This window comes from Equus asinus, chromosome 5, assembly GCF_041296235.1.
Source record: "Equus asinus isolate D_3611 breed Donkey chromosome 5, EquAss-T2T_v2, whole genome shotgun sequence".
In the NCBI taxonomy this organism is placed as follows: domain Eukaryota; kingdom Metazoa; phylum Chordata; class Mammalia; order Perissodactyla; family Equidae; genus Equus; species Equus asinus.
In genome coordinates, this window is record NC_091794.1 from 98,568,424 (window position 1) to 98,596,153 (window position 27,730).

The 27,730-nt window shown below is 36.6% G+C and overlaps 1 protein-coding gene across 50 annotated transcripts in view; it reads left to right on the forward strand.

Annotated features, from left to right (window-relative positions):
- Window positions 1–27,730, forward strand: part of EIF4G3 (eukaryotic translation initiation factor 4 gamma 3) — a 319,514-nt gene that overhangs the window by 243,540 nt on the left and 48,244 nt on the right. For all 50 annotated transcript variants that reach the window (XM_070510795.1, XM_070510807.1, XM_070510812.1 and 47 more), the window contains 5 exons: window positions 4,351–4,521; window positions 10,748–10,945; window positions 24,675–24,821; window positions 25,264–25,500; window positions 26,524–26,628. In XM_070510795.1, the coding sequence (XP_070366896.1) occupies window positions 4,351–4,521; window positions 10,748–10,945; window positions 24,675–24,821; window positions 25,264–25,500; window positions 26,524–26,628 (858 nt within the window). The remainder of the gene's footprint in view (window positions 1–4,350; window positions 4,522–10,747; window positions 10,946–24,674; window positions 24,822–25,263; window positions 25,501–26,523; window positions 26,629–27,730) is intronic.

Consider the following 27,730-nt stretch of genomic DNA (forward strand, 5'->3'; position numbering starts at 1 on the left):
GAAAATATGAATTGCCACGTCTACTCTTGTAGTGTATACTGTCACTCTTCATTACCAGCTTGCTATTGTCTAATAATTAGGTATAGCAAAAAGGAAATATTGTGAATTAAAAATAAGCTATATCTCTTTGAAAATATTGAAATTAGAAAATGAATTTTAAAAGTAACTATCACAATGTATGTTTGCCCAATAATCTATATGTCTACATATATCAGATAATTGGTGTGTTCAAAGTAATGTGACTGGAAATGAGCTGTTATCAAGAAATTGTAGTGTCTCCAAAAAGATCAGCTTCAATTATTTAATTCACTCTCTTTAAGTAGCTCTGTTATGTGCCACAAGCTAATTTTTAAGTGAAATTGTGACCTATCAGAGTAATATTGATATGTTAAACCTTAATGCAAATAATTATTCTTCCAGCTTCTCCAATAGTTAACAAACATTCTCCACTTAATTTATCCAGCTTTCCTTAGTATATTGCTGTAGGTACAGATGGGAAATTTATAGGACATATATATCTGACATATAAAGGAACAATCAGGAATGCTGTTTGGAAAAAAGCGGCAGTCCTGCTCTTTATAGTTTCTCGTTCCATACGTTTAATCATTTTTGCCAGCTTCCAAATTCATTTATAAATAATTACCACCCGAAGATATTAAGATCTAAGTATGCTTCATAGTATGGCGTAACTAGCGATGACTCCTAATATAAGCTTTCCTGCAACAGACTTGTTAAAAAATATTTTCAATACATAGCAATTGTTTTAACATGTCATATGCAGCTCCATACAATTTTCAAACATAAACGTCCTTTGATGACAGTAAAGTGCGTATCTGTTGTAAGCACTCAAGCAGTATCATCTCTCCAGTTTTTAAAAGTCGAATTACTTGGCACTTGTGGTGTAATATTAATAGTAATCTTTTGGCAGACATCATAGAAAGTTCCCCCAAAGAAATGTATGAGAAGAGGGGCTGTGGGCCTAGACTAGTAGCTTGCCGTTCATATTCATTTCAACGGACTCTGAGATCAGCTGAGCTGCTGGAAGGATCCTAGGAGTAGAGAGAGCTGTCCTGAGCTCCTGTCATTCTTCCCTCTCTCCTTAAAGGAGCACTTGGTTGTCTCTCTTTAAAAATTGCTAAGATGAATTTTGGTCTTGTTTTCTTCGGTTATTCAGGTAAGCAGAAAAGTTTGAGGTTGTCTCAATGAGATAGGAGCAATGTATATTAAATTTTATAACAGAGATGGGTATAATTTCTTATTTAATACATTTGAGAAAAGTATATGACAGTGAGTAAAAAATTTAAACTTCCAGCTCACCTGAAAAAAATTGCCACTCACTGGTTAATCAACCCCAAATTTTGATACTTCATTTTAGTTGTGACATTTGTGGACCTAAGCACATCACACCTTAAAGCTCTTCTAGCCCTCCATCAGAATTGTCTGTCCTTCAAGCAGGAGACCAGGCTGCCTTTCTGTGTTTATACTCTACAACTCTTAGCACAACATCCTGGATTTTGTTTGTGTTTAGTACGTCATTCATTATATACGGTGCAACTTTTGAAGGATAACATAAATTTGACGATTTGTATTAAATGTTTCACACACACAAAAAGGACATGAAATGTTTAAAGGTAATCACACTAATCTACATATCTCTTTTTAAAAAGTTCCTTTTCTTCTTTGATATTGGTGATGATACCTTACGTAGTTTTAAGGTCCTTTTATATGGCTTGTATCCCATGGTCCTCATAGCAACTTTTGTAGGTAGAACAAGCATTTAATGTATGAGAAACTTGCTCACAGTAACTTTGCTCTTAAGTAGCAGATTTGGACACAGTTCTTTTGCCTTCTGACCTGCCTCTCTTCTCCAGTGCACCACAGTCCTTCCAGGCATTGATGCTCCAGACGGAGAATACATTCCCAGAGTTTAAACATGAGAATGCTAGAGATTAATTCATTATGTTAAGAATTTTTAAGAATAGTAAATCTGTTGAGGACTGAAAATACTTGGATAAATATTTGTGAGCATTATCTTAGTTATATCCAGAGATGCAAACATAATTTTTAAATTTGTCTTGGGAGTTTGCAAATGGGTTATAATTTCAACTTTTTTATCCTGGTCTAACATCTTATCAGTTATCTTTTCAAAACTTTTTTCCTTTGCAACATTGTTGTAACCTTTGTAGTAATATTTCTCACATTTCTATGCTGCTCATTTGAAATTCAAACATATTTATCTTGGCGCAGGTAAAAAGATGTGGCATAAATCATATTTACTTTCTAAATTCAAATTTCAAGGCATATTCATTAGTTTTTGCAGTATTTTTTGGAAATGGATATTTTCTGACTTTGCTCAAATATGGTTAAAATTGTATCCTTAAATTATACATACTACGGCTCTTACATGATTTTGACATAATTGCTTTTCGTTGCACTATCAACCTTTGTTCTTGACAAATTTTTATGTGCAAATGCATGGATTAAGTTAAATGTCTTAGAATATATTTATTTGAACTTTATCCAAGCATTGAAAAAGATACTAACCCATATGAATCAACACTAGAATGTAACCTGAATTATAAAAACCAGACAATACTTGGTTTACTGCATTTTCTGAACAGAATTATTTTGTCTGGGCTACCATATCAAAATTTCAATTATAAATATAGTAGTACTGTTTGGTTTAGCAACTGTTTCCTGTTGGTACTTTTCCAGTCTGATGATCCTCTTTAGTTCTCTTTCACTGATACCATGCCTAGTACCTCTGGATTTATCCGACCTCAGTTTTTTTAATGTTTACCAAATAGTCTGAGATTATATCACCACTACTGAGTCCTTAGCTGTATATATTTGACAAGATTCGTGTTTATTGCCCAGAAATTCTAACCTTTGAGCCTGATATATCCTTGATACTGCCATTTCTAACTAGGGGAAATAGTGAAGTGTAAGAGAGTAATCTGAGAATGAGTAATCTATAAAGGCTTTTAAACTTATCAGCTTAGGCCTCAGACCATGTCTCTCTTGCAACCTGTCTTTTTATATAAAGCATGACATTTAAGTTTCTGCTTCTGTCTCTAAGGCTTTATATGAGTTCCAAAGGGCAGTGTTAGGGTATTAAGTGAGATGATTCTGTTCTATATGTCTTGTGTGAAGCTGGGTTTTTTCCTACCCTCTTGAAATCTCATGGCAATATTTACTCAGCATTTACAGAATGATATATCACAAAAAGTAAAGGCTGTCAATATGCAACAGTTCTGGAAAGAGCAGAACTGTCAACCCAAATATTTAACCTTCAAAAATTATTTCCAGGCATTTAAGGTAGCAACTATTATGAATATTTTAATACACAGAATGCAACTTTTACCTTACACCATTATCTCTTGCAGTAACAGTTCTTCATTTGATGACCAGTGTGACATGCCAACATGCATTGGTTTTTTTTTAACTTGCTGAGCAAGGTTCACCCTGAGCTTAACATCTGTTGCCATCTTCCTCTTTTTGCTTGAGGAAGATTTGCCCTGAGCTATCATCTGTGCCAGTCTTCCTCTATTTTTTATGTGGCTCACCTCCATAGCATGGCTGCCGGTGAGTGGTGTAGGTGAGTGCCCAGGAAACGAACCCGGGCTGCAGAAGCAGAGCACACTGAACTGAACCACTAGGCCAAAGGGCTGGCTTCCACAACATACATTGGTTTTAACAGAATGAGTATAGTGGGACTCTAGCAGGAACAAAGAGCTGGCAAAGAGAGGAAGACGTTTTTTTCAGGGAGAAGTTTAGTTGAATCTCACTGATGATATGAGAAAGACTTATTTTAGGTATTTCTGGCCCAGCAAATTTAGAGGGATCCATTAAGATCTTCAGTAAGGCTGGGTGTTTATGCTACAGAAAATTTTTGTGATAAGGTTGTATTTGCATTTCACACTGGAAGTTTAGAAACCCAGTTTTTGAAGCAGATTTGTAATTCTGATGATTACTGCCTATGAATTTTTGTATTCATTCAAGTGACCGCTCTAAAGTCACACAGCTAGTAAAAAAAAAACTTCACTTAAGGGTTTGTTAGGAACAACAGCTTTATTAAACATAATTTTCCATCACTTTATTTATCTCATTTAGGACTTGAGGTCAAAAATTGAAGTGGTAGAGAACATTACATTGATTGTATTCTAAGTCGTCACTGCCTCCTGACCCCCGCCCCCCAGAAAAAGAGTTCACATCTAAATTGAGTGACTAATAGCCATCTTTGTGTCTTGAGTGTTTGGTGTGATCATCAGGCTTGACATGGGCAGCAAAGCAGAGAGAGTAGATTGTAAGTACTCTGTGTAGATATAATAAAGAATATTCTTGTCCTAGTTGTTGAATGTTGGACCACGGAGATCTCAACCCAGCCAGAGAAGAGAGCCCAGGAAGATCATCACAGTCCCTGTAAAAGAAGACGTGCACCTGAAAAAGGCAGAGAATGCCTGGAAGCCCAGCCAGAAACGAGACATCCAAGCTGAGGATCCCGAAAACATTAAAACCCAGGTGAGAACAGAAGCACATTCTGACATTGTTTTGGAAATATAATGATATTATTTTAATTTGTCATTTTGTCCTATTAATATATGTAGAGATCTTTGTTTTAAGATTTTTTGTGATTATTTTCCTATTAAAAGCATTATTCTAAAAGCCATCATGGATGCCAATAAACCTACTAGTTTCTCTTGAAATTGCTTTCTGTGTGCTTTTCAAAACAGACACTATGTCTAGAGGGTTCATATTGTCAAAGACTTCTATCCTTTAGGCTTAGATCAAAATTTGCTTTTCTTAAAAATGTGTTTTTAGATTCTCGGTGATTAGCCAGTGATTGTCTATTAGTACGTTGCTTTATGTCTCCTTGTCAGGCCTCCATTTCTAATAAGTTAGAATGTAGAAATCCATCTTGTTTTAGTGTCTTTGGGAGTAACAATGAATTCTTTGCATGTTTCTGTGCATATCCTGCCCTCAGAACTCCTTCTGGTAAATTGAATGAATTCCTTTAATCTACACAAAATTATTTTTTATGTCAAATTATGTAAAATCTTTATTCATCTTTTGCTGTACACACAATGCCAGTTCTTATCCCTGGGTTACCTCTCGTATCTCCTTTGGATATTTTTGCTTCTAGGCACCAAAACTAGAGTCTCTTCCTGAACTTTGCATCTGTCCCAGAGCCAGGCATCACAGATCACATAACGACTTTTCAGTGTCTGATTCCTTATATATCTTTCCCTTCACCACGAAGAGTTTAGTATAGCAGTCAAAAACTCCAGCTCTGGAGACACAGGCAGGTTGTGTTAGGCAGGTTCTTAATCTCAACTGTAAAATGAAGATACTAATATTACCTACCTCATAGGGCCATTTTGAAGATTAAATGGTTCCTGGAGTCCAGTTAGGTGTCAGTGTGATGGTGTTGCTGGCACTGGAGATGTGCCTTGTATATCTTGATTTTGATTCAGCACCAACAGAGAACCTCATACATAATAGATACTCAGTAAATACTTGTTAAATGAATAAACTAACCAACAAAGTTGTTAATACAAAGTCAGGACCAAGATGAAGTAATCCATCACAAAGCCGTGCTGTCCAACCTTAACTGACTGCTTGCTTTTATTATTCTTTTTAGTGATTTCCCCAAACATCTGTCCCTAAGTGCATCCTTCTCCAGATTCACTGAAATCAAGTACCTAATCTTCCCTTCATTTCTTCTCAGTATATCTGAACCTTAATAAAAAAAGCAAACCTTTGACATCCCTTCCTCTAATCCCCCTGAGAAATGCTTATATATCTGAGAAGGGGCCTAAATGACTTGCAAAGATAGTTAAAAGTCCTGCTGGATCTTTATTGTTGAAGATGAAGATGTCTTGTTTTAGTATTTAAGGCACTCGTATTCGTGCCTTATTTCATTAGATTCTTACAACACCCTTAAAGGAGGGAGTAGCTACTGTCTCTTTTTTCCTCATGAGGAAACTGAAGCTTTCAGAGATCGAGTTACCCACAGTGTTGTGGTTACTGAATAGTCCATTTGTTGTGACTTGTAATCTTCCTCTCTTTCTTCTGTAACAGAGTTGTCCCCATTAATGATTTATTTGTATTTCAGAAACATAGCAATAATTATATTGACTTCAACTATCATTAATTAGCTGTTTTCTTTCATGACTACCTAAAGCAAATCCAGTAGAGAATTAATAGATTTCTTTTTCAGGGCCGGTACAACCTTCATTTTCTTAATAATTTGTCTTCTAAATTCCGAGCCCCCTTGCTTCATTGCCTCTTTTTGGTGTCTTTGTTCTTCTCCTCTGTATAGGTCTACTCCATGTTGACTTGTTGCTCCTGCTAATTGTTGTTCTGTCTCTTTCCTTTTTGTCAGAACAGTGGTTTTATTGTTGCCTCCACTTCCAGAATACTCTTCCACTCTTGTTCCTACTGTTGTGTTAAAACAACATTATGGGGGCTGGCCAGGTGGCACAGCGATTAAGTTCGGGTGCTCTGCTTCAGCGGCCTGGGGTTCACTGGTTTGGATCCCGGACGGGGACCTATGCTGTGGCAAGTGTCCCACATATAAAGTAGAGGAAGATGGGCACAGACCTTAGCTCAGGGCCAGTCTTCCTCAGCAAAAAGAGGAGGATTGTTGGTGGATGTTAGCTCAGGGCTAATCTTCCTCAAAGAAAAAAAAAAAAATATATATATATATAAACAATAACATTATGAATGACCACCAATGACCTTATTCTTCCTATATCATAAGATTTCATCTTCTCCTTGAAGCAGTTCTAGAAAATCATTGCCTTGTGACATGCCTAGACTCTTAGACGTACATACACTACTGTGGTGGTTCCAATTCTAGGGTCCCCTGCTTCATCTCTCTTCTTCTCTTGATACAACATTCTTAACAGCTGCTGCCTGACTCATCTACCTGAAGCGTTGATTTTTGTCTCTCCACCCTAGCTTTTAACTTGTCATTTAAGACCTCGTTGTTTCTCACAGCCAGTGCACACTGGTCCTCTGATCTTTCCTTCTTGTTCTCAAGTCTCAAAATATAAAATCCTCAGTAACAATTCTTTCTTAAAATGTTTTCCTCTTCCTAAAATGTCTTCTCCCCTTTCTTTTCACTTAGCCAGCTTTTTTTGTCCTTTGTATTCTGGCCCAGTTTTCAATTCCTCTTTAAGGCATCCATCTCTTGACTAATGCAGTGCCTTTGAGCTCTCTTGTACCTAACCTACTCCCTTCTTTGGCTTCCAATCCACCTCGTGCTTGCTGTGTCACTCCACTTGTAACTGTCTTGTCTCTGTGGCTAAATTTCAGTGGTATAGAAGGCAGAACCTGTTCCTTGTGTTTCATTTGTACCAAAGACAGAATTTGTTGGGCATCAAGTAGATAGTCAGTTATGGTGAATAAATGATTTTCAATAAATTTTTTCTTGTAGTGTTTTGATACTGGAGATTTTTTATTATTGAGCATAATTGCCACATAACATATTAGTCTGAGGTGTACAACGATTCGATATTTGTATATTTTACAAACTGATCACCACAGTTAGTCTAGTTAACATCCGTCGTCATACATAGGTACAAAACTTATTGTTTCTTATAATGAGAACTTTTAAGATCTGCTTGCTTAGCAACTTTCAAATATCTAATACAGTATCATTAACTATAGTCACCATGTACATTACTTCAATAAATTACCTCTTCATTATCCTGTTTTCCTGAGAGTAAAAATTATCTTCTGAAATATCTGAAGATATTTGAAGGGTTTTTTTCCTTGATGTTAAAGCAGTTTAAAATTTTAGACCTAAACGCTACTATCTCAGCTGATAGAATTTAAAGAAGTGCAGTGACTCTCCCCTTCCCTAATAAACTTTGAACGTTTTTCTTTATAAAAAGAATACTGATTCATTGCTGAAAAACTTCACAATATAATTTTCAAAAATTTACTGTCTCCTGCTTAGTGAAAGCTCTTAACATATTGGCACATATCTAAAAGTCCTTATATTCAGATACTAATTTTTATAGAAATCAAATCATTTTATAGGCCTTTTCAGTTATATCATAGTTTCATGGATCTTTGCAACTTAATAATTTTACTAAGGCATTATTTACATTTAGTAAAATGTACTTTTTTGTATACAGTTCCACAGTTGTTGACAAATACACAGTCATTTAACTACCACCACAATCAAGATGGAGAACATTTCCCTCAGCCTCCCGAAATTTCCTTGTACTGCTTTGTGTTCATCCTCTCCCTCCGTGCCCATCTCTGGCAATCACTGATCTTTTTGTCCCTATAGTATTGCTTTTTCCAGAATATCATATAAATGGAATCATTTTGAATATTGCTTTTTTCACTTCGCATGTACATTTGAGATTCATCCATAATATTACATACATGATTAGTTTATTGTGTTTTTTTTTAATTACCCAGTAGTATTCCATTGTTGGAGTATACCACAAATTCTTTATTCATTCACAGGATTAGTAGTTTCTAGGTTTGGGCAATTATGAATAAAATCCCTATAAACATTCACGTATAGGATTTGTGTGAACATAAGTTTTTATTTCTTTTGGGTAAATTCCTAGCTGTGAGATTGGTGAGTTGTAAATACAGGTTTAACTTTATTAGAAAACGCCAAACTGTTTTCCAAAATGATGTACCATTTTGTATTTCCACTGGCAAGGCATGAGAGTTGCAATTATTCCACATCTTCATCACACTTGTTATTTCTGGCTTTGTAAATTTTAGCCATTCCTAATGGATGTGTGGTAGTATCTCACTGTAGTTTTCATTTGCATTTCCCAAATGACTTAATGTATTGAATAAGCACATCTTTTTGTGTGCTTATGTGCCATTCATGTATCTTCTTTGGTAAAATTTATGTTCATATGTTTCATTGAGTGGTGTGTTTTCTTATCATTGAGTTTTGAGAGTTTTTTGCATATTCTGGATACAAATTTTTTATGAAATGTGTGTTTTGCAAAAATGTTCTTCTAGTCTGGTTTGTCTTTTTATTCTCTTAGTAGTGTCTTTTATAGAGCAGAAGCTTTTAGTTTTGGTGATGCTCAGTTTATCAATTTTGTCATTTATAGGTTGTGCTTTTGCTGTTATTTCTAAAAAAATTTTGTATAACCCAAGAATACAAAGCTTTTTTCCTATGTTGTTTTCTACAGCTTATAGTTGTAGATTTTACATTTTGGTCTGTGATCCAGTTTTACTTAATTTCTGTATTATGTGCAAGTTATGATGAAGTTGACTTTTTTTTTGTTTTGCTTATGAATATCCAGTTGTTCCAGCACCATTTGTTGAAGACTGTCCTTTCTCCATTGAGTTTCCTTTGTGCCTTTGTTGAAAATCACTTCATCGTACATATGTGAATTTATTTCTAGACTTTCTCTTGTGTTCCAGTGATATCTGTCTGTCCTCTGCCCAATGCCACACTGTCTTTGTATAACAGCCTTTTATAGTAAGTGTTGAAATCAAGTTGTATGAGTCCTCTTTGGTATTTTTCAAAATGGTTTAGGCTATTCTAGTTTTTTTATTTTTCCATATAAATCGTAGAATCAGCTTCTTGATTTGGACAAAAAAAATCCTAGTATGATTTTTATTTTGATTGTGTTAAATCTGTAGATCAAGTTAGAGAAAACTGACACCTTAACAATTATGAGTCTTCTAATACTTAACATGATATAGATCTCCATTCATTTAGTCCTCATTGATTTCTTTCATCAGTAATTTATAGTTTGCATCATACAGCTCCTGTGGATAGGTTGTTAGAACCTTAGGTGAGTATTTCATGGTTTTTGGTGCCATTGTAAATGGTACTTTTCAAAAATGTAATTTATGTAGTTGTTCATTGTTAACACATAGAAATAAAATTGATATTTGTCTATTGTCTTGTGTTCTGCAGTCTTGCTAGGTTGATTTATTAGTTCAGGTATATCTCTTTTTGTGGATTCCTTAGGATTTTCTATGTAGACAGTCATATCATTTGTGACTGAAGAGTTTTATTTCTTCGTTTGCAATCTGTATGGATTATAGTTCTTTTTCTTTGCTTTATTGCACTGACCAGGACCTCCATTGTAATTTTGAATAGGAGTGGTGAGCACGGACATTTTTGGCTTGTTCCCAGTCTTGATGGGAAAGCATTCATTCTTTAACCATTAAGTATGGTTATAGATGCCATTTTCTTGTAGTGGAAGTTCTGTTCTGTTCCTAATTTGATAAGAGTTCCTACACCATCATCTGAAAAATTCCTGCCAGGTATTCTGTACCATGATTTATATTGTACAATATCTTAGACAAATTCCTATTTTAAGACATTTATTTGCTATTTGGAGCTATTGATGGAAGTTATTGTGGCTGAAATATTTTATACCTATGCTTATATATGAATTAATTTCTAAAAGTATAATTGCTGATTCCAAGGGCAGTCACAGTTTTAAAGCTCTGAATGCACATTGCCAAATTGCCCTTAGAAATGTACCAGATGATACTGCCACCAGTGAAGTATGACTATACCTAGTTCCTAGAATTCTCAGAAGGAGTGAATAAGAGGTGGTATAAGTGTTTACTATTTTTAAAATAGATGGGTTCAATTATTTCTCTGACTAGTTCACAATTTTTGTTAATTTGGGAAATTTGACTTACGAATTACAAACAAAATATTAATCCTTACAAAAAACATCAAATTGTCACAGTCACTATATTGCTGTTTTCTTTTTTGTGGCTCTTCTAGGAACTTTTTAGAAAAGTTCGAAGTATCTTAAATAAATTGACACCACAGATGTTCAACCAACTGATGAAGCAAGTGTCAGGACTCACTGTTGACACAGAGGAGCGGCTGAAAGGAGTCATTGACCTGGTCTTTGAGAAGGCTATTGATGAACCCAGTTTCTCTGTGGCTTACGCAAACATGTGTCGATGTCTAGTAACGGTAAGAAGACAGGAAGGAGTAAAACCAGAAATCTCCAAGAGGTATATTCTCCCCTCACTACACATTCTTCCCAGAAGTGTTATTGGGGCAACGTAAAGGGGAGAATATATTTTTAGCACTTATTAATGTAATATCCTCATTGTATAAAAAGAATCTTGCTTTATTAAAATGTATACTCACCTCTGGAGGTGATGTGGAGACTAGACTGAAATAGGCATGCTATGGTCCCATCCAATGTGAGAAAGATTGAATAAGGTTTAAATTAGTAATCTGAAGTTATTGTCATGGGTAACCAATTTTCCTTGGGGTGTCATCTTACAGAAATAAAGTGAATGCATGTATACACATTTAATTAAATTCAAAATTGAAAGACATATTGGTTCTAATTCTAGCTTCTGAAAATGATACAATAGTTGTGGTCATAAGGGTTCACAACTAATAATTTCATCTCTTAGAAACTATTAGATCTCTTTCTCTTGACATTGTCCACAGACGTTTAATCTCCATAGCCTGTCAAATCTAGGGCAAGACAGAATGGGAAACCAAAGAGCTTCTGGTTAGTGTTCCTTGTCCTGTATTCTGCAGTCATAAAACTGCTATGTACCATATGTGTTTTCTCTGCCTGTTACAGTTACCAAGGTATTTGTGTCAGAAATGTGTGTCGTCTAACATTTGAGTTTTTTCTTAATTATCACGACTCATTGTCATGCCTCCCTACAAAATACAAAATTCTATCATTCTATCAATATTTTTGGGTACCTATGTCAAAGGTAGGTAAGTCTATTGGGACTTGGAAAAATTTTATCTTCTGTCTTTTAAGGAACTCAAATTCATATTGAAAAATATTAACAAGAAAAAAATCGCTTATAAGGTATGCTGTGATACTGCAGTGTGTTGGTGCCTGCATGGATAGGTTAGAGTTGCAAATCAAGTCGGAGGAAAAGGAAATCACTGTGTTGGTGAGACAGTGACAAACTCTTACCATGCAGGTAGTTTGAGTGGGGTCTGGGAAGATGGGGAGTACAAGTATAGAGAAGGAAGAACATATTTCCAGGCAGGATCAAGTCTGAGGCAGCAAGCATGGCATAATGCTTATAAACACTGGCTTTGGAGTCTCACAGTTCTAGGTGTAAAATTTAACTTTAATATTAAATGAGATTGTTTGTGTAAAGTTCCTAGCTCAGTATTTGGCCCATAGTAAAGTCCTAAATAATTCAATAACTATATTAGTGGTGGAAAAGATGGCAAAGATTTTGAAACGCTGACTACAGAATGAGGATGATGATAGTAACAGAAACCATCTATTCAGCACTTACTAGATTGCACTATGGGTAGATGCTTTACATAGTGTATTATTTTTAATGGTTATTATAACCCTGAAAGCTAAGTAGTATTAGCCTCACATTATTAAATCAGAAACTGAGACTTTAAAAAAGATAAATAACTTGCTCAAGGTCACATAACTAGTAAGTGGCTGTGCTGGAATCCAAATCTAGGATTATTTAACTCAGTCACTTGCCATATTGACTTCTAATGTGCCAGTTATCTGGAAGCAAACTGATTCTGCATCTCATGCCCCTCAGTTTCATTGTGGTAACCGTGACATCCTGTAGTCGCTAGTTAGAAGTAGGACTAGATCCCAGATCTTCCGGCTGGTACCACAGTTCTCTTTACCAGTTTTGATCCTTTAGGCAGTGAAGGATTGTTAATGTTTCTTAATAGAAGAGTATCCTTGCTGAAAATGACTTTTGAAAAGGCCTGGTAATAATATAAGTTGGATTGGAATAGGAAGAAATTATAGATAAGCCATCCACTTAGATGACTTTTGCTATGATCTACCCTTTTTTAAGTAAGATGTTTTAAACTTTGTTGGATTATTTTTAAATTACAAAATAACAACCTATTGGAATAAGTCCAGCAATATAGAGGTATACAAAGAAGTTAATACTCTTCAATTACAGCCCTAGCCAGTTAAGCCTCCCTTCCCTCCAAGGCAGTCAGTTTGAATGGTTTGCAAGTATCCTTCCATAATTTTGTTTATATTTATGAAATCATATAAAAACATATATATATAAAGAGGATGTTTTTCACTTTAATTGAATTATAGCATCTGCATTGTTTTGTAGTTTGCATTGTTATTATTTAATATGTTTTGGGCATCCCCCTAGGTCATTACAGATAGATTTTACTCATCCTTTTTTTAGTAGTTACATAATATCCCATAATATGTATATACCATAATTTTTTCAGCCATTTCTCTGCCTCTCCCACTCTCGTATCATCCTCTCCCTCCCCCCCATCCCCTGGTGGTTTCTGGGTTTGGGTTTTTTTTACAACCGCAAGCAGTGCTGCACTAAACATCTAAGTATATTTATCCTTACCTGCTGGAGCTTTTACTTCTTTGGCATAAATTTCCCCAAAGTTATATCATAAAGTAAAGCATATGTTTTTAAACTTTTTCTTAGTCGAAGTGTAACAGACATACATGCTGTTTGGGAAAATAAAAATTCCTCATTTGTAGTTTTGTCAAGTTTAATGATGTAAATATTCTTCATTGCTGATTTTAAACTACCGGCAGTTTGACAGTTGACTCACAAAGTTCCTATTTAACAGTTGGCTGTTATGAATCAGTGTGAGCCAGCTGTATCATGCATACAGAAAAGAATATAAATCATTAATGTACAGCTCACTGTATATCAGCAGAGTGCACACCTCCCAACCTGGTCAGTATATATAACTGTACCCTTCCCTCTTTCGTAAAGGTAACCCCTGTCCTGACTTCCGACACCTAATCTACTTTTGAGATACTGAGGGCCTGAAATAAAACGATGGCAATGGGAATAAAGTCATAGGTGCCTAATACAAACCAAATACAAAAATCAAACAAAAACAAGAGTAATGAAACTAGATATGAAAAGCTAATCTTTCAAGGGAAAATTGAGGAGATTATCTTCATGAAGTTTAAGCAGGGAAAAATTTCTTCAGCAAGATTCAAAATGGACATAAAGAAGAAGAAGATCACATTTAACTGTTAAAATTTACAATCCTTGGTGCATCAGATGATGCCAGAAATAAAAAGATAAAGCCACAGCCTGGGAGAATCTCTTTGGAATACATATAACTGACAAAATATTAGAATTCAGAATTAGGCAGAAGCAGCAAATTATATTTTTTTTAAAAAGCGCCCAATTAAAAAATGAGCAATTCATAGAAATGAAAATCTGTTGGCTGATAAACTTAAGAAAAGTTTATCTCAGTAATAACTGAGTTTTATCACTAAAGAATAACTCAGTGTTATTTATTATTTGGGAAATAACAAGATAAACCACAATCCTATACAAGTCATGTCCATTAGAGTGAAAAAAAAAATGAAACCATTTTAAAATGTCAATAAAGATAAATACAGTCACTTTAGAGAGTAACTGGACAATAATGTTGAAAATGATCATATACTACTCCCTAGCAATTTTACTTCTTGGTGAATACCTCAGAGAAATTCCCAGATGTGCACCAGTAATCATATATAAAAACGTTTGTGTATTGGCTTTAATAGTGCACAGTAGGAAACAATTGAAACAAGCCTAAGTAAGACAATTAAGAGTATACCACAATTATTTGTTCAGTGGATTTGAATAGTGATGTATATGCATAGCAGTTAGAATTAATGAAGTAATACTAAATGTATTAGCATGGATCAACCTAAAAAATAGTACTTGAATAATAGTATGACACCATTTAAGGAAGTTTTGTAATATGCAAAATAAAACTATTCATTAAATATGTAAAAATGACGTGACAAATTGAGAATACTAAACATCAAATTCAAGGTGAGAGAGAAGGAAGTGATATTGAGGAAAAGTACACAAGGACAAGTATTAGGACCCTGCTATTGACAGGTTAGGTAGTTCAGGCCCCAATTAGAAAAGCTGGTCACAACATTAAGAAATCTTGAAGGCATCAGAAAACTAAAAGACAATAAAGAATTACTAAGACTCAGATCCTAAAAAAGGTGGAAATTCAAAGAAAAGTGACACATTTGGTAAAACTTCTGCCTAGAAGAGGCAACTAAAAGTCTTAAACAACTTGTTTTTCATAGACATGTTGGACTGGAGGGACAAAATTCGGACCAGGGCCTCCGAGAGGAGTGGGGGAAGGGCTCTAGTGAATCCTCCTCTCCGGCAGGCTGGGGTCCCAAAGGACTGCATGCTTGGACAACGGTGAACCAGAAAGTGACCTGCTCTCACAGGGACTGTACCTTAATATCACGCCATCTCAATCCTTGAATTTGAATTATAGTGATTTCAGAGTTAGTAATCCCTTTAGAGACTATCATACTAGTCTTCAAATTATTTCTATGAACAATTTTTCAAATAAAATGTCGAGCACACAGTTAGAAATAATTAGGTACAAAAGGGAAGAAAGACAGCATGAATGAGAACCAGCAACAAATGTAGCCCAGGGCCTCCAGATCTTGACTTTATCAGGAGCAGATGTTAAATGACTATACTTATTGTGTTCAAAGTGATAAAGATAGATGGAAATTTCGACAGAGAACAACAAAGTATGAAAAGAACCAAATAGGAATTCCAGAACTAAATATTATAGTAAAAGTAAGAGCTTAATGTGGGTGGGTTTAATAGAAGATCAGACACAGCTAGAGAAAAGACTGATGAACTAGAAGATAGGTCTGTAGAGTTCAGAATGAAGCACAGAGAGACCAAAAGATGAAAAGTACAAAAGGGAGAGTAAGAAATAGGGAGAACTCAATAGGATCAAACCGCTTTAATAGGAGTCCTAAGAGGAGAGAGAATAGAGTGGAAAAAAGCAGTAGTTGAAGAGCATGGCTGAGAAATTTTTTACAACTACTGAGATGTTAAGGTCACAGATTCAAAAAAATCTACAAATTCCCAACATGAATTTAAAAAAAAAAAAAGGTAAAAATGAAGGAAAGCTTTTAGACTAGTCATAATAAAGCTACTTAGAAGAAAAGATAAAAAAAGTAGCCAGATGGGAAAAATCAGACGTTAAAAGAACAATAATTTGTCTACAGTTTTCTTAATCAGGACGCAAAAGTCACAACAGACAAAAAGAAAAGATTGATAAATTGGACTACATTAAAATTAGTATTTTTCATCAAAAGATATTAAGAGAGTAAAAATGCAGGCTACATATTAGGAAAAGATAGTTGCAACATAAAAACCCAATAAAGAGTTTATATAGGGGCCGGCCTGGTGGTGCATCGGTTAAGTGTGCACGTTCCACTTCAGCGGCCTGGGGTTCACCAGTTCGGATCCCGGGTGTGGACATGGCACTGCTTGGCAAGCCATGCTGTGGTAGGCGTCCCACGTGTGAAGTGGAGGAAGATGGGCGTGGATGTTAGCTCAGGGCCAGTCTTCCTCAGCAAAAAGAGGAGGATTGGCAGCAGATGTTAGCTCAGGGCTAATCTTCCTCAAAAAAAAAAAAAGAGTTTATATATCAGATTTTTAAAAAACTAAGAGAAATCAATATGAAAATAACTCAGTTTTTTTTTCAACACACTTAGACACTTTACCAAAGAGGTTATCTGAATGACTGATAAATATGAAAAAGTTAAATCAACTAGATACAAAACCGTTTAGTGATACCAGATTACTATAGTTACCAGATATTGGCTAATATGTGAAGCAACAAGAACTCTCAAACACTGCCAGTAGGAATATAAATTGTTAACAGCCACTTTGGAAAAGAGCTCAGCATAATTTACAAAAGCTGAAGTTACTTTTCTGCTATAATCGACATTTCCATTCTTAGGTATATACCCAGCCTATAAATGTACATTTCTTATGTGCCAAGAAACGTATACAAAAATGTTAGTAGCATTTTCATAATTGATAAAAATTTGAAATGGTGTCCTTCTGTAATAGAATGGATACATTGTTGCATGTTTATAGTAAGACAGTGAACTCGAACTACAGCTGTGTACACACATGGACGAATCTCACAAGAATAAACTTCAGCAAAAAAAACCAGACCCAAAGGAATATATGCCGTGTGATTTATTTGTTTAAAGTTCAGGGGCCGGCCCAGTGGTGCAGCGGTTAAGTTCGCACGTTTTCCACTTCTCAGCAGCCTGGGGTTTGCCAGTTCAGATCCCAGGTGCAGACATGGCACCACTTGACAAAAAGCTATGCTGTGGTAGGCGTCCCACATATAGAGTAGAGGAAGATGGGCACGAATGTTAGCTCAGGGCCAGTCTTTCTCAGCAAAAAGAGGAGGATTGGCAGTAGTTAGCTCACAGCTAATCTTCCTCAAAAAAATAAAAAATAAAGTTCAAAAAGGAAATAAGAATAAACTGTGTTATTTGGGGATGCATGTCTGTAAAACAAAGAAAAGCAAAAAACTGATTGTTGTAAAAATATGGGATAATGGGGTTAACTTTAGGGGCTGGAAGTGCTGGTGCTTTGGAAGGAGAATTCACGTGGGGCTCTGGGAGGATATCAGTACTTGTTTTCTTGGCTTAGTGCTATATCAGGTGGTATTTATGTGAGGTTGTTTTATCATAAATAGTTAAGCTGAGCCTTAAAAAATTAAAAACGAAAAAGCAAGCAATAGAGTGAAAAATAAGAAAATACCCTGGGTTCTTCAGCTTTAATGTTTAGCTTCTTAAAAAGTAAAAGATGTGAAGCAAATATAGCAAAATATTAAGATTTAACAAAGTTGGGTGATGACTATATGAATCTGTGCTGTATTATTTTATACTCTGTAAGAAAAGAAATGGAGTTTAGCCAATTTTCTTTCAAGATGACTTGTCCATCGGCCAGTGTTGCCCCAAATTCAAATGTTAGTATATGTTTCACAAATGACAGCGTAAGCAGATTTCTTTCCTTCAAGTGTCTGTTTACTATGCTAATGTTTCTTGTGAAATTGCAAAGGAAGAATCTGCTCTGTGCAGCATTTTCCAACCCTTCTTGACCATGGGCACTGTTTTTGTTTTTGTTTTTAGGGTAATTATTAGTTTGAGAAATGATACCTCCCAATGGAATCAGACAAATTGAAGACAGTGAATAAAACGTTTACTGGGGGAGGTGCTCTTTTCCTGTGCTTCGTACTCATTAAGTTATTTAAGTAACTTCATTGTTATTATCAATATGTTTTACTGAGACACCCACAGGTTAAATTACAAAGACTTTGGCCTGACTCATAATCATAAGAAATGTGTAGAACTATAGCGCTTGCATGGATTATCAGTGTTGGTCATTTGAAACAATGGAATCTTTTACAGTTAACCAGACAGAGTCATACAGTATAATCGTAAGTAGTGGTAGTAAATGTAAGAAATAGTGGAAATCATAGCAATGTTTTTTGAGATATGTTCTAAGATGGTTACATCTAACCCCGGTGCTCAGAACCATTCTATTATCTCTATTTCACAACTTTGTCTGAAAGTTGGGACATTACCTAAATAGAGATTTTATACTTACATAGATTTCGAAAATTAAATGAAGAACCTTCGCTCAAACAGATGCTTAGGTCAGCGGTTCTCACCCAGGGGTAGTTTTGTTCCCCAGGGGACATTGGGCAATATCTAGAAACAGTTTTGATTATGGCTACTGGCAACTTAGTGGGTAAAGGCCTAGGATGCTACTAAATATCCTACAGTGCACAAGACAGCCCCTGACAACAAAGAATTTTCCAGCTCAAAATGTCAGTGGTGTCAAGATTGAGAAACCCTGGCCTAGATTATGGGGATTTTAAGATTTAAGAGAATACTTGTTCTTACTGTTCAGAGCAGTTTTTACGCTTTTTTCCTGCCTTGGTGTCATTCACATGGATTGCACACCTCCATTTAAAATCTCTTTCATTACTTTGTGGCAATTATCTAGGTGATGGCTAGAGAATACAATTATATTGTGTGTGGGTTTTCCATGACATCTTAAAGAATAGGCTTTTACGAAGGGAATTCTTTAGCTTTACAGACGAAATTGATGGAATAGTTTTGGCTTTCCCAAGTTGCTCTGTAAATGCCATATTTATTATGCATACGCACACACACTTACACATACACACAGCTGCCTGCCTCTACCAAGTGAAACCTCTGGCTGAAAAGGCTTAAGGGCATCGTAAGAGATAGTAAGCTATGCCTCTGGAGTATGCTGCTGCGTCTGCCAGCTCGACTAAGGATGACTGAAGAGACCTGCAGGACCTCCTCACAAACTGCAAAGCATGTAGCTAGAGTCACTACTTCTGTTAGGAGGATATGTGAATTGAGTGGCAAATGGAGAACAGTGGACAGGAGAAAATGTTATCCTGTCTCTGAATCTGTACTTAAGTTTTAAATTCCATTATTCGTAATTTAAAATTGCTGTGCTTTTGTTTGAATCATAATTTAAATGAAAACCCTCATCTCAGAACCCCTTTCGAAGGTAAGCTCCTAAGAGCAGGGACTTTTTATGTTTTGCTTTTTTTTTTTTCCTCCAGTGCTAAATTCCTACTGCCCAAAATGGTTCCTGGCACATAATAGACCCTCAGACATGTGTTGTGAGTGAGTGGGTAAATGCATGAATGAAAGGATAACAACCTGAGTTTATTTTCTGTCCTAAGACTGCATTTTTGTTACTTTAGATCTTTGCTGTGGCAGGCGTGCATACTTTAGCTATGAAGAGTGGCACTAAGGCTAGGTTTTTGAGCATTCTGTGTCCTCTTCTGCCAGATCCAAAACTTTAGTGTTACCACTTTTTAAGTGCGTTAAAGCAAGATGTGAAAATATTGACAGGACTGAGTATAGGAAGAGACACTAGGAAAACAAGGGAGACACAGTTAAATCTCATCAGATATAAAGCTGGAATTAAAGACGTGAAAAGTCAGCCTTAGGCAACAGCAAGTGGCTGGAGTCAACTGGAGGAGGAGGGATGTGCAACTTGTCTGATGAAAGAGGAAAAAATCTTTGAAAAAAAGATTCGTGAGAAATGATTTACACTTTCATAACTTGACCACCCCGTTTTGAATCTTGTGGATGTCGCTCAGCACTGCATACCTCTTCCGATGTCTCTAATAGGGATGTATTTTGATAGATGTGTTCATAGTACATACAGACAGAGTATGTTATGTTCAGTTTTAGCAGGTGATTTACTAAGGTCAGGACATAACCACTGATAGAGGAAAGTATGTCACTGTGGACCCCTGAATTACAATTTGACAATTGATTTGTCGCTGTTCACCTCACATTTTAGAGTTAGCATGGAGGTGCCACTGGATTGTACTAGTCATTCCAAATACTTTACCTTGGACTAGAACATGCTTCTGGAGCAAAATGGCTTTGGACCATGGGTTACCACTAGCATCTTTATCTTCTGAGACAGCATTGAAAATCCTGAGCATGCTAAGCAAGGCCAGGGCTTGTCCTTCCATTTTTTAGTCTCCTGTTTGACTACCATAACTGACACACAATTGAGAGCCCTTAATGATTCTCTGGGAGTTTGATCCTTTTAGGGATAAGAAGTACCTACCCTCAACACCAAGAAATGTATCAGCAATACAGGTTCTGTTGCTTGAAGAAAATGGCAACCTGATGCTGACAACATTTTTATGTAAGATTGCTGGCTGACCGGTACGTGGACAAGTCTCATCACAATATGACATAGTACACTGTTAGTTTACAGTGTAACATAATGTCACAGTGTTAGTTTATTACTGTGTAAAAATGAAAAGGTAGGTGTTCTCTAGTGTATCTAGTTTACCAAACAGCCTTATTAAACTCTTCCCCTTGACTCCCTTGCTCCTCAAGAAAAAGAAACCATCTCCCAGACAAGCCATTTGACACATACATATCTTAGTTTGATCAACTACTGTTAATGAAAATTTTAGTTGTCTAAAGAGACCTTTTTCACTGCTATATGTCGCCTTTCATTTTTGTTACTATCTGTGGTCACATTTGCAAGCATTTACCTTGTCCAGTGTTGTGGACTAAATGTTTCTGGCCCCCCAAAATTCACGTGTTTAAGCCCTAACTCAGTGTGATGTAATAAGAGGTGGCACCTTTGGGAGGGAGGGAGGTGTAGACGAAGTCATAAGCGTGGAGCCCCCATGATGGTATTATTGCCTGTATAAGAAGAGGGAGAGAGGCTAGAGCTTCCTCTCTCCGTCGCATGAGATACAGGAAAAGGCAGCTGTCTGCAAACCAGAAAGAGGGCCCTTACTGAGAACTGAATCTGCCAGCACCTTGATCTTGGGCTTCCAGCCTCCAGGACTGGAGAAAGGAATGTCTGTTGTTTAAGCCACCAATCTGGGGCACTTTGTTATAGCGGCCCAAGCAGACTAAGATAGTCTTCGTGTTCTCTTGTGACTGAGCGGTTTCACTGGGCCTCCTGACCAGTCAGCGTCCAGCAGACAATACGTGCTGACTTAATAATGTTAGAATCCTTTTGAATTTATCATCTCTTAAGAACAAAAATATTACCGTGTATCAGCATTCTCAGAGGGTATGTTCTCACTGGCCTGTTTTCATTTTTCCACAACCCTGTTAACCACCCCAGAGGATCTTAGGATCATGTTCCGAAACAAGTCGTTAGGGAATTCTGTAGCTAGGCATTCATTCGTTTAGACATATATATACTTGCAGATCTGTGGCTATTCTGTTGATTGTTCAGCTTTAATACTTCCGTGTGAATATATCTAAAAAGCTTACACACAGTCACATGTTCTTTATGGCCTATATATGTGAAACGTCCTGTACCATCATTTTGGGATAGCAGATGCTCATTTTTCTTGCCTTTTGTGGTTCTCTCCCTAATTGCTTTGTGAGCTAACTTTGCTTACATACTTTCTTTGATGTTTGTGTTATAGGTTACTTTTGATATTTAATCATAAACATGTCAAATACAGCTCCAAGTGTATAAATATAGCTACATTAGTTTATTGAACTCTTAATTATGTGCCAGCTATTTGCTTTACTTAGACTGTCTCATTTAATCCTTCCAACAGTCCTAAGAGATAGATGTTATCATTCCCATTGTAGAAGGAAACAGGTTTGGTGAAGCTAAGTAACTTGACCAAAGTCACATAGCAGAGCGGGGATCGTGACTATCTCCAAAGCTCCTGTTTCAGCAGCTACTTTATAATGTCCCTCAAGCTACAGTCGTTGGAATGTCTTCTTTTGCACTTGAAGTGACTGAGGCTCAAGGAGGTGACCTGCTCAAATATATATAGTTGATTAGTTATAGAGCTGGCATTCAGATTCTGATTTTGTGACTCATGATTCCAGTGATCTTTGAATTTCAGCGTTCTGAATTTCCCAGTTAGAGTCTGTGACTTATGAAGTGCTTCCACCAAACCTATTTCATTGGATGGTTAAAGCTGCACTCTAGGTTGAACCACAGGTATTGTGCCTCCCTTGTTTTGGATGATGTACCTGAAACTTGGATTAGAAGAATTGCCTTTGTTTAAAAAGCAAGTAAGCAAGATTGGCCCTGGGCTAACATCTATTGCCGGTCCTCCTCTTTTTGCTTGAGGAAATGGTCCCTGAGCTGACAGCCGTAGTCTTCCTCTACTTTGTGCATGGAATGCCGCCACAGCATGGCTTGATGTGCGATGTGTAGGTCTGTGCCTAGGATCTGAACCTGCCAACCCTGGGCTGCTGAAGCAAAGCATGCAAACTTAATCACTACACCACTGGGCTGGCCCCACAAATCTTTTGATCCTTAACCCAGCCCTTTCAACATAGCCTTCTCTACATAAAAGGTATAAAAGGCATAGTTTTTTTACATCCTTTGTGTAGGAAAATTCTCACTTGCCTTATGTCATTTCTACTTGTTCCTATAAACCAAAATGATCACAGATGGTATTTATTTAATCTTTCCGACTCATTTTAATTCTAGTCCCTCTCACCATAAGACAGTGGCTTGCATTTTCATATTGTCCACATTTTTCCCATTGTTTCCACAGTAAATCTGTAATTCAGGAAACATCTCTTTAGGGCTGATAGATTGTGGCCCAGGCAGTTTTTATCAGATCAGTCAGTTATGTCCTTAGTGTTGACATAGATGATGCTGATGACTATGACAAGAAGCTAGATAGGACCTTTTGACTGGTTTAGTTGTGTTCTTATAAAGTAGCAAATTAAATATAATTGCTGATTTTTAGAACCTTTAGTTTGTTCTGGAACCTAATGTCATGTTGGTGCTCTATTCTACACCACCTTACTCATGGATTTGTTTCTTGGTTCACTTGGTAGTGCATTGTTTGCATTCTGGGTCCTCTGTAGTAGAAAATAGAGTCTACTTTTAGGTTTTTCTTTGGGAAACCTTTGCTTTCATGTAGCATCTCATTTGAAGGCTGATTAAACGCCTAACCTCTGGTGCGATTTTAGAGTAGGCCTGACTATGAAATGATTTATAATTGCTTGCATTTGTACAACCTGAATTTGGCAATAAGAATATGTTAGCTTTTCTGTAGTTGTCTGAAGAAGTATTTGATGTTCTTCTCTTCCTAAGTTAATGTTTCCTGCTGAAAAGAAAGTGTAATGAAACACTTGGTCCCTTGGTTGGTTAGAACTCGTTAAATGGTCTTTTGTATGTCATAGGGAATATGTTGGAGAGTGTGCCATCAGTTCTGCACAGATATACTATAGCATCATAGTCCTCAGTTCTCAAGAAGTTTCTCTAGCCATTCAGCCTTGATCAGCAGCTGTCCAATTCCATTCTGGTTGATAACATTAAATCTTTTGTGAGTATAAATACAATACATCCCATTTTTTACCAAGTTCTTCCACTAAACCTAGGGCAAAGACCGTGCATGCATTTCAGAACTTTAGGAGTGACTTTGTGATTCCAGAAAAACTATTTTACCATGTTATGCAATAGCTGTTCAAAATGGTGCTCAGGGGGTTTCATCTGTAAAATAGAGTATTTTAGTCAATCACTGCTCCAGTCCACTTTCTTTACGTTCTAAACACATTCGTAAGACTGTTTGGTTAGAAGTAACCTTGAATATAGGAGCTATTGTAGTTAATAGAAAACAATTATTATTGGATTTGAATGGAAACCTTGTAAGCATCTTGCTTCCAAGTGGCCCCTCCCCTGTACTTTGGGTCTGTCTGTATATCAAAAAAATGTTTCTAAGGTGACCATTTGTTAGACTGAACTTTTGTAGAGCTAGTATTTTCTTGTGGTACATAAGAATTAATAAACATACTATATTGATAGTCAAGGTATGTACTAGCATTACTTATTATGATATTCCCCTGAGGAAAAGATATCTCAAAAATCCTCAAATATGTCCCCCCTTCTCACTTTTTCTAGAATAAGGATTTTACCTCTAGCAGTTTTCCTATGATCATGAAATTCTCCCATTTTTTGTCATTTCTATTTGTTCCTTTAAACCAAAGTACCTACAACGGTAGTAAGAAAAACAAAAGTAATAATCCTACAGAGTTTAAAAAAAAAGATCTAGATAAGTGCAGGATCACACTTGTAATAATATTACATGGATTTCAAAGTCAGCTAGAGGTACAACCAGCCATAAAAAATACAGTACATTTATATGAGAGGAATGTGTATCTTTTCTGTATAAAATTTAAGATGTCTTACCATTGAAACATGAAATGCCTGAAGCTAAATTATATATCTCTTGTAGAATGCTTACCTGTGGTTCAGTCAGCATTACTTTGTATAATAAAGAAAATAGGTATTTTAAGAAAAGCCTTAAATGTTTTTAAGTAATCTTGCTGCTTTTGCATTTTCCTATCTGGATGTAGCTGAAAGTACCCATGGCAGACAAGCCTGGTAACACAGTGAATTTCCGGAAGCTGCTACTGAACCGTTGCCAGAAGGAGTTTGAAAAAGATAAAGCAGATGATGATGTCTTTGAGAAGAAGCAGAAAGAACTCGAGGCTGCCAGTGCTGTAAGTATTTTCACAGAAAGCTAATGCTGTGCACTTCGAGTGTTATCAAACAGAATTTTCATGAAGCCGGCTACATCTCCTCCCTACTACTTCAATAGGTGCCTATGGTCTTTCTTCAGTGTGGAGATAGTATATTGATGTTTAGAGGAATGCTTTATTCCTTTTAGTGCCACATGTTAGAGCAAATCAACTTTCTGAGATAGGGATTCAGAACCTAGACTTCAGAGAGATCGCTGAGTTCCAGAAATCTCCTGAAATGGATGGAAACTTTTGAGTGTAGTGCACTTTTCTGAGGAGTAGGTTTCTAGTTGCTATGAGATTCTCAGAGGATATTCCTGACCCCCTAGAAATAGTAAGGACCATGAATCTAAGTGTTTGTTCTTAGCATCTATTGTGCAATACAATTTTCATCAAGATTCTATTATTCTTCCTTACACAATAGCCAGAGGAGAGGACAAGGCTCCATGATGAACTAGAGGAAGCCAAGGACAGAGCCCGGCGGAGGTCCATTGGTAACATCAAGTTTATTGGAGAGCTGTTTAAACTCAAGATGCTGACTGAGGCCATCATGCACGACTGTGTGGTGAAGCTGCTCAAGAACCATGATGAAGAGTCCCTAGAGTGTCTGTGTCGCCTACTCACCACCATTGGCAAAGACCTGGACTTTGAGAAGGCAAAGGTAAAAATCCAAAACCTCAGAAACTTCCAGAAGGGGCTCTTTGTCAGTTGCAAAGGAACCAGGACTGTCAACATAAGCACTTCATCTTGTCCCAGCAGTGTAGGCTGTTTACTTTTTTTCTTTTGTCCTCCTCCTTGTCAATGTTTGGCCATCATACTCCTTACCACATTTCCATTAAAGTCACAAGTGAAGAGGGTTCCAAATTATATCAAAGCCAGTTCCTGAATTGTTGAGATTATTCATTTTTCTGCATGACCATTTCAGAGGTCGTTTGTTAAAGGCAGAAATTGAGGGCAGAAATACGGAGAGAAAAGCTACTATAGGCCAGGATTGAGAGTCATACAGACATGACTAAGACCCAGTAGCTTTCTTAAGTTTATGCTCTAATTAATAACACAGCTATCTAACCCTAATATAAGAAATCATTAAAAATATTATAATTCATCATTACGTGGTGCTCTCCAAATAAAAGCCAGGGAAATTAGAAATGATTCTAGGAAATAATGTCAGAAATGTTTCTTAACATCTGAATCAGCTACAGTTATGTTTGGCTGTGACAGAAAACCCGAAATATCAGTGGTTTATGCAAGATTGAGGTTTATTTCTCACTCGTGTAAGTAAGGAAGTCTGAGACTGGTCTGCTGGCTCAGAGATAATCAAAAAATCCAGTTCATCCAGCTTATCATTGTGTCATTCCTAAGGTATAGTTCTTGTCCTTAATGTTCTTAGCAGAGAAGGTTGGAAATGGGCAAAGGACACAGGCACCTCTCTCTTAAGGAAGTTTCCAGGGGGCTGCAGTATGACGTTTCCTTTTATATTCTGTTGACCTGTGATTAGTCACATGACCATGGCCAGCTGCCTGGAATATGTAGCCTTCATTTTGGGTGTCATATGCTCAAGTAAAAATTCTACCATGTTACCTTTTGGCTATAAGTTGTATTCCTAGGCCATTTAAAAATTCTATATGATAAAATTACATTTAAATTCCTCAGCCAGGAATGCTAATGATTTTGTCTTTTGCAGCCCCGTATGGACCAGTATTTTAATCAGATGGAGAAAATTGTGAAAGAGAGAAAAACTTCATCTAGGATTCGATTCATGCTTCAGGATGTGATAGACCTAAGGCTGGTGAGTAAACAATAATAAGCCTACCTCTTCAGTCTCTGTTGAGGAAGTGGGTTGGGGAGGCTGTCCTAGTATTTGCATGTGTAAAAACTTAATGCTTTTGCTACATGACTCTCAGAACTTGAATTGACAAACTGTAATGAGGGAGCTATGTGGAAGGACAAAAGGCGTATATATACCTACCTGTTACATGTTTCTTCTCTTTAATTATCAAACCACATTGCAGTTTTAAAATCAGCCATTCTGAATTCAAACCGTAGTTAATTAAATTTAGTCTTAGGATGCTAAATAATTAGGAAGCCTCATCTTCAAAATGAATACGTTTAACTTCCCTGAGCCTTACATTTTTAGTCTCTAAAATGGCATGTTGCCTACCTTGCAGATGTGTTATAAAAATTGAGTGAGGTAATTATGTAAGGTGCCCAGCTCATAGGAGATGTTGATGTTTTCTTTATTGTTTTTCTTGTATACCCTCCTGTTCTGCCTTTTTTTTCCTCATTTCTCGTACTAGATGCAGTTTTTACCATTACTACCTCTTTTTCTCTTCTTATTTTAATTCCTGCTGGGAATATACTGCAGCCGGCTCTAAACTAGAGAAAGTGAATACTGGTCCCACCTGTTCCCTGCCTGCACGTAGACCAGTAGCATTGATGCTGGTTCTTTATCTTGCTAAGCCCAGAGGTGACCTCAGGATCCTTATTACCAAAGCCACTACCACTTGATTAGAATTTTTATGCTGATTTTAACCTATGTGCCATCCTTGCCTCTAGCTAATATGAATAAACAGAAAAAACTTCTCCACCCATGCCTTCAACACCTTGGACTTACATCAGATGTTGGGACTGTAGCTGGAAATTGAAGGAAAGGGAGAAGTATAATTATGAGGAGACGACTTGTTTTGTCCTTAGCAGAAAGGATAACCAAAGGGCAGAGTGATGTGGCACTTGGAATAGAACACCAGAACCGTGATATGGAAGGAAGAAAAATTCTAGTCATCCTTGATTTACAACCCCCAGGGAGTGTGATATGAACTGAGTAGCAATACCCCAATTAAGGAAAGGCTAAAACATCCTAATTTTTCTTGATTTCTCTTCTGTCTTCTTTC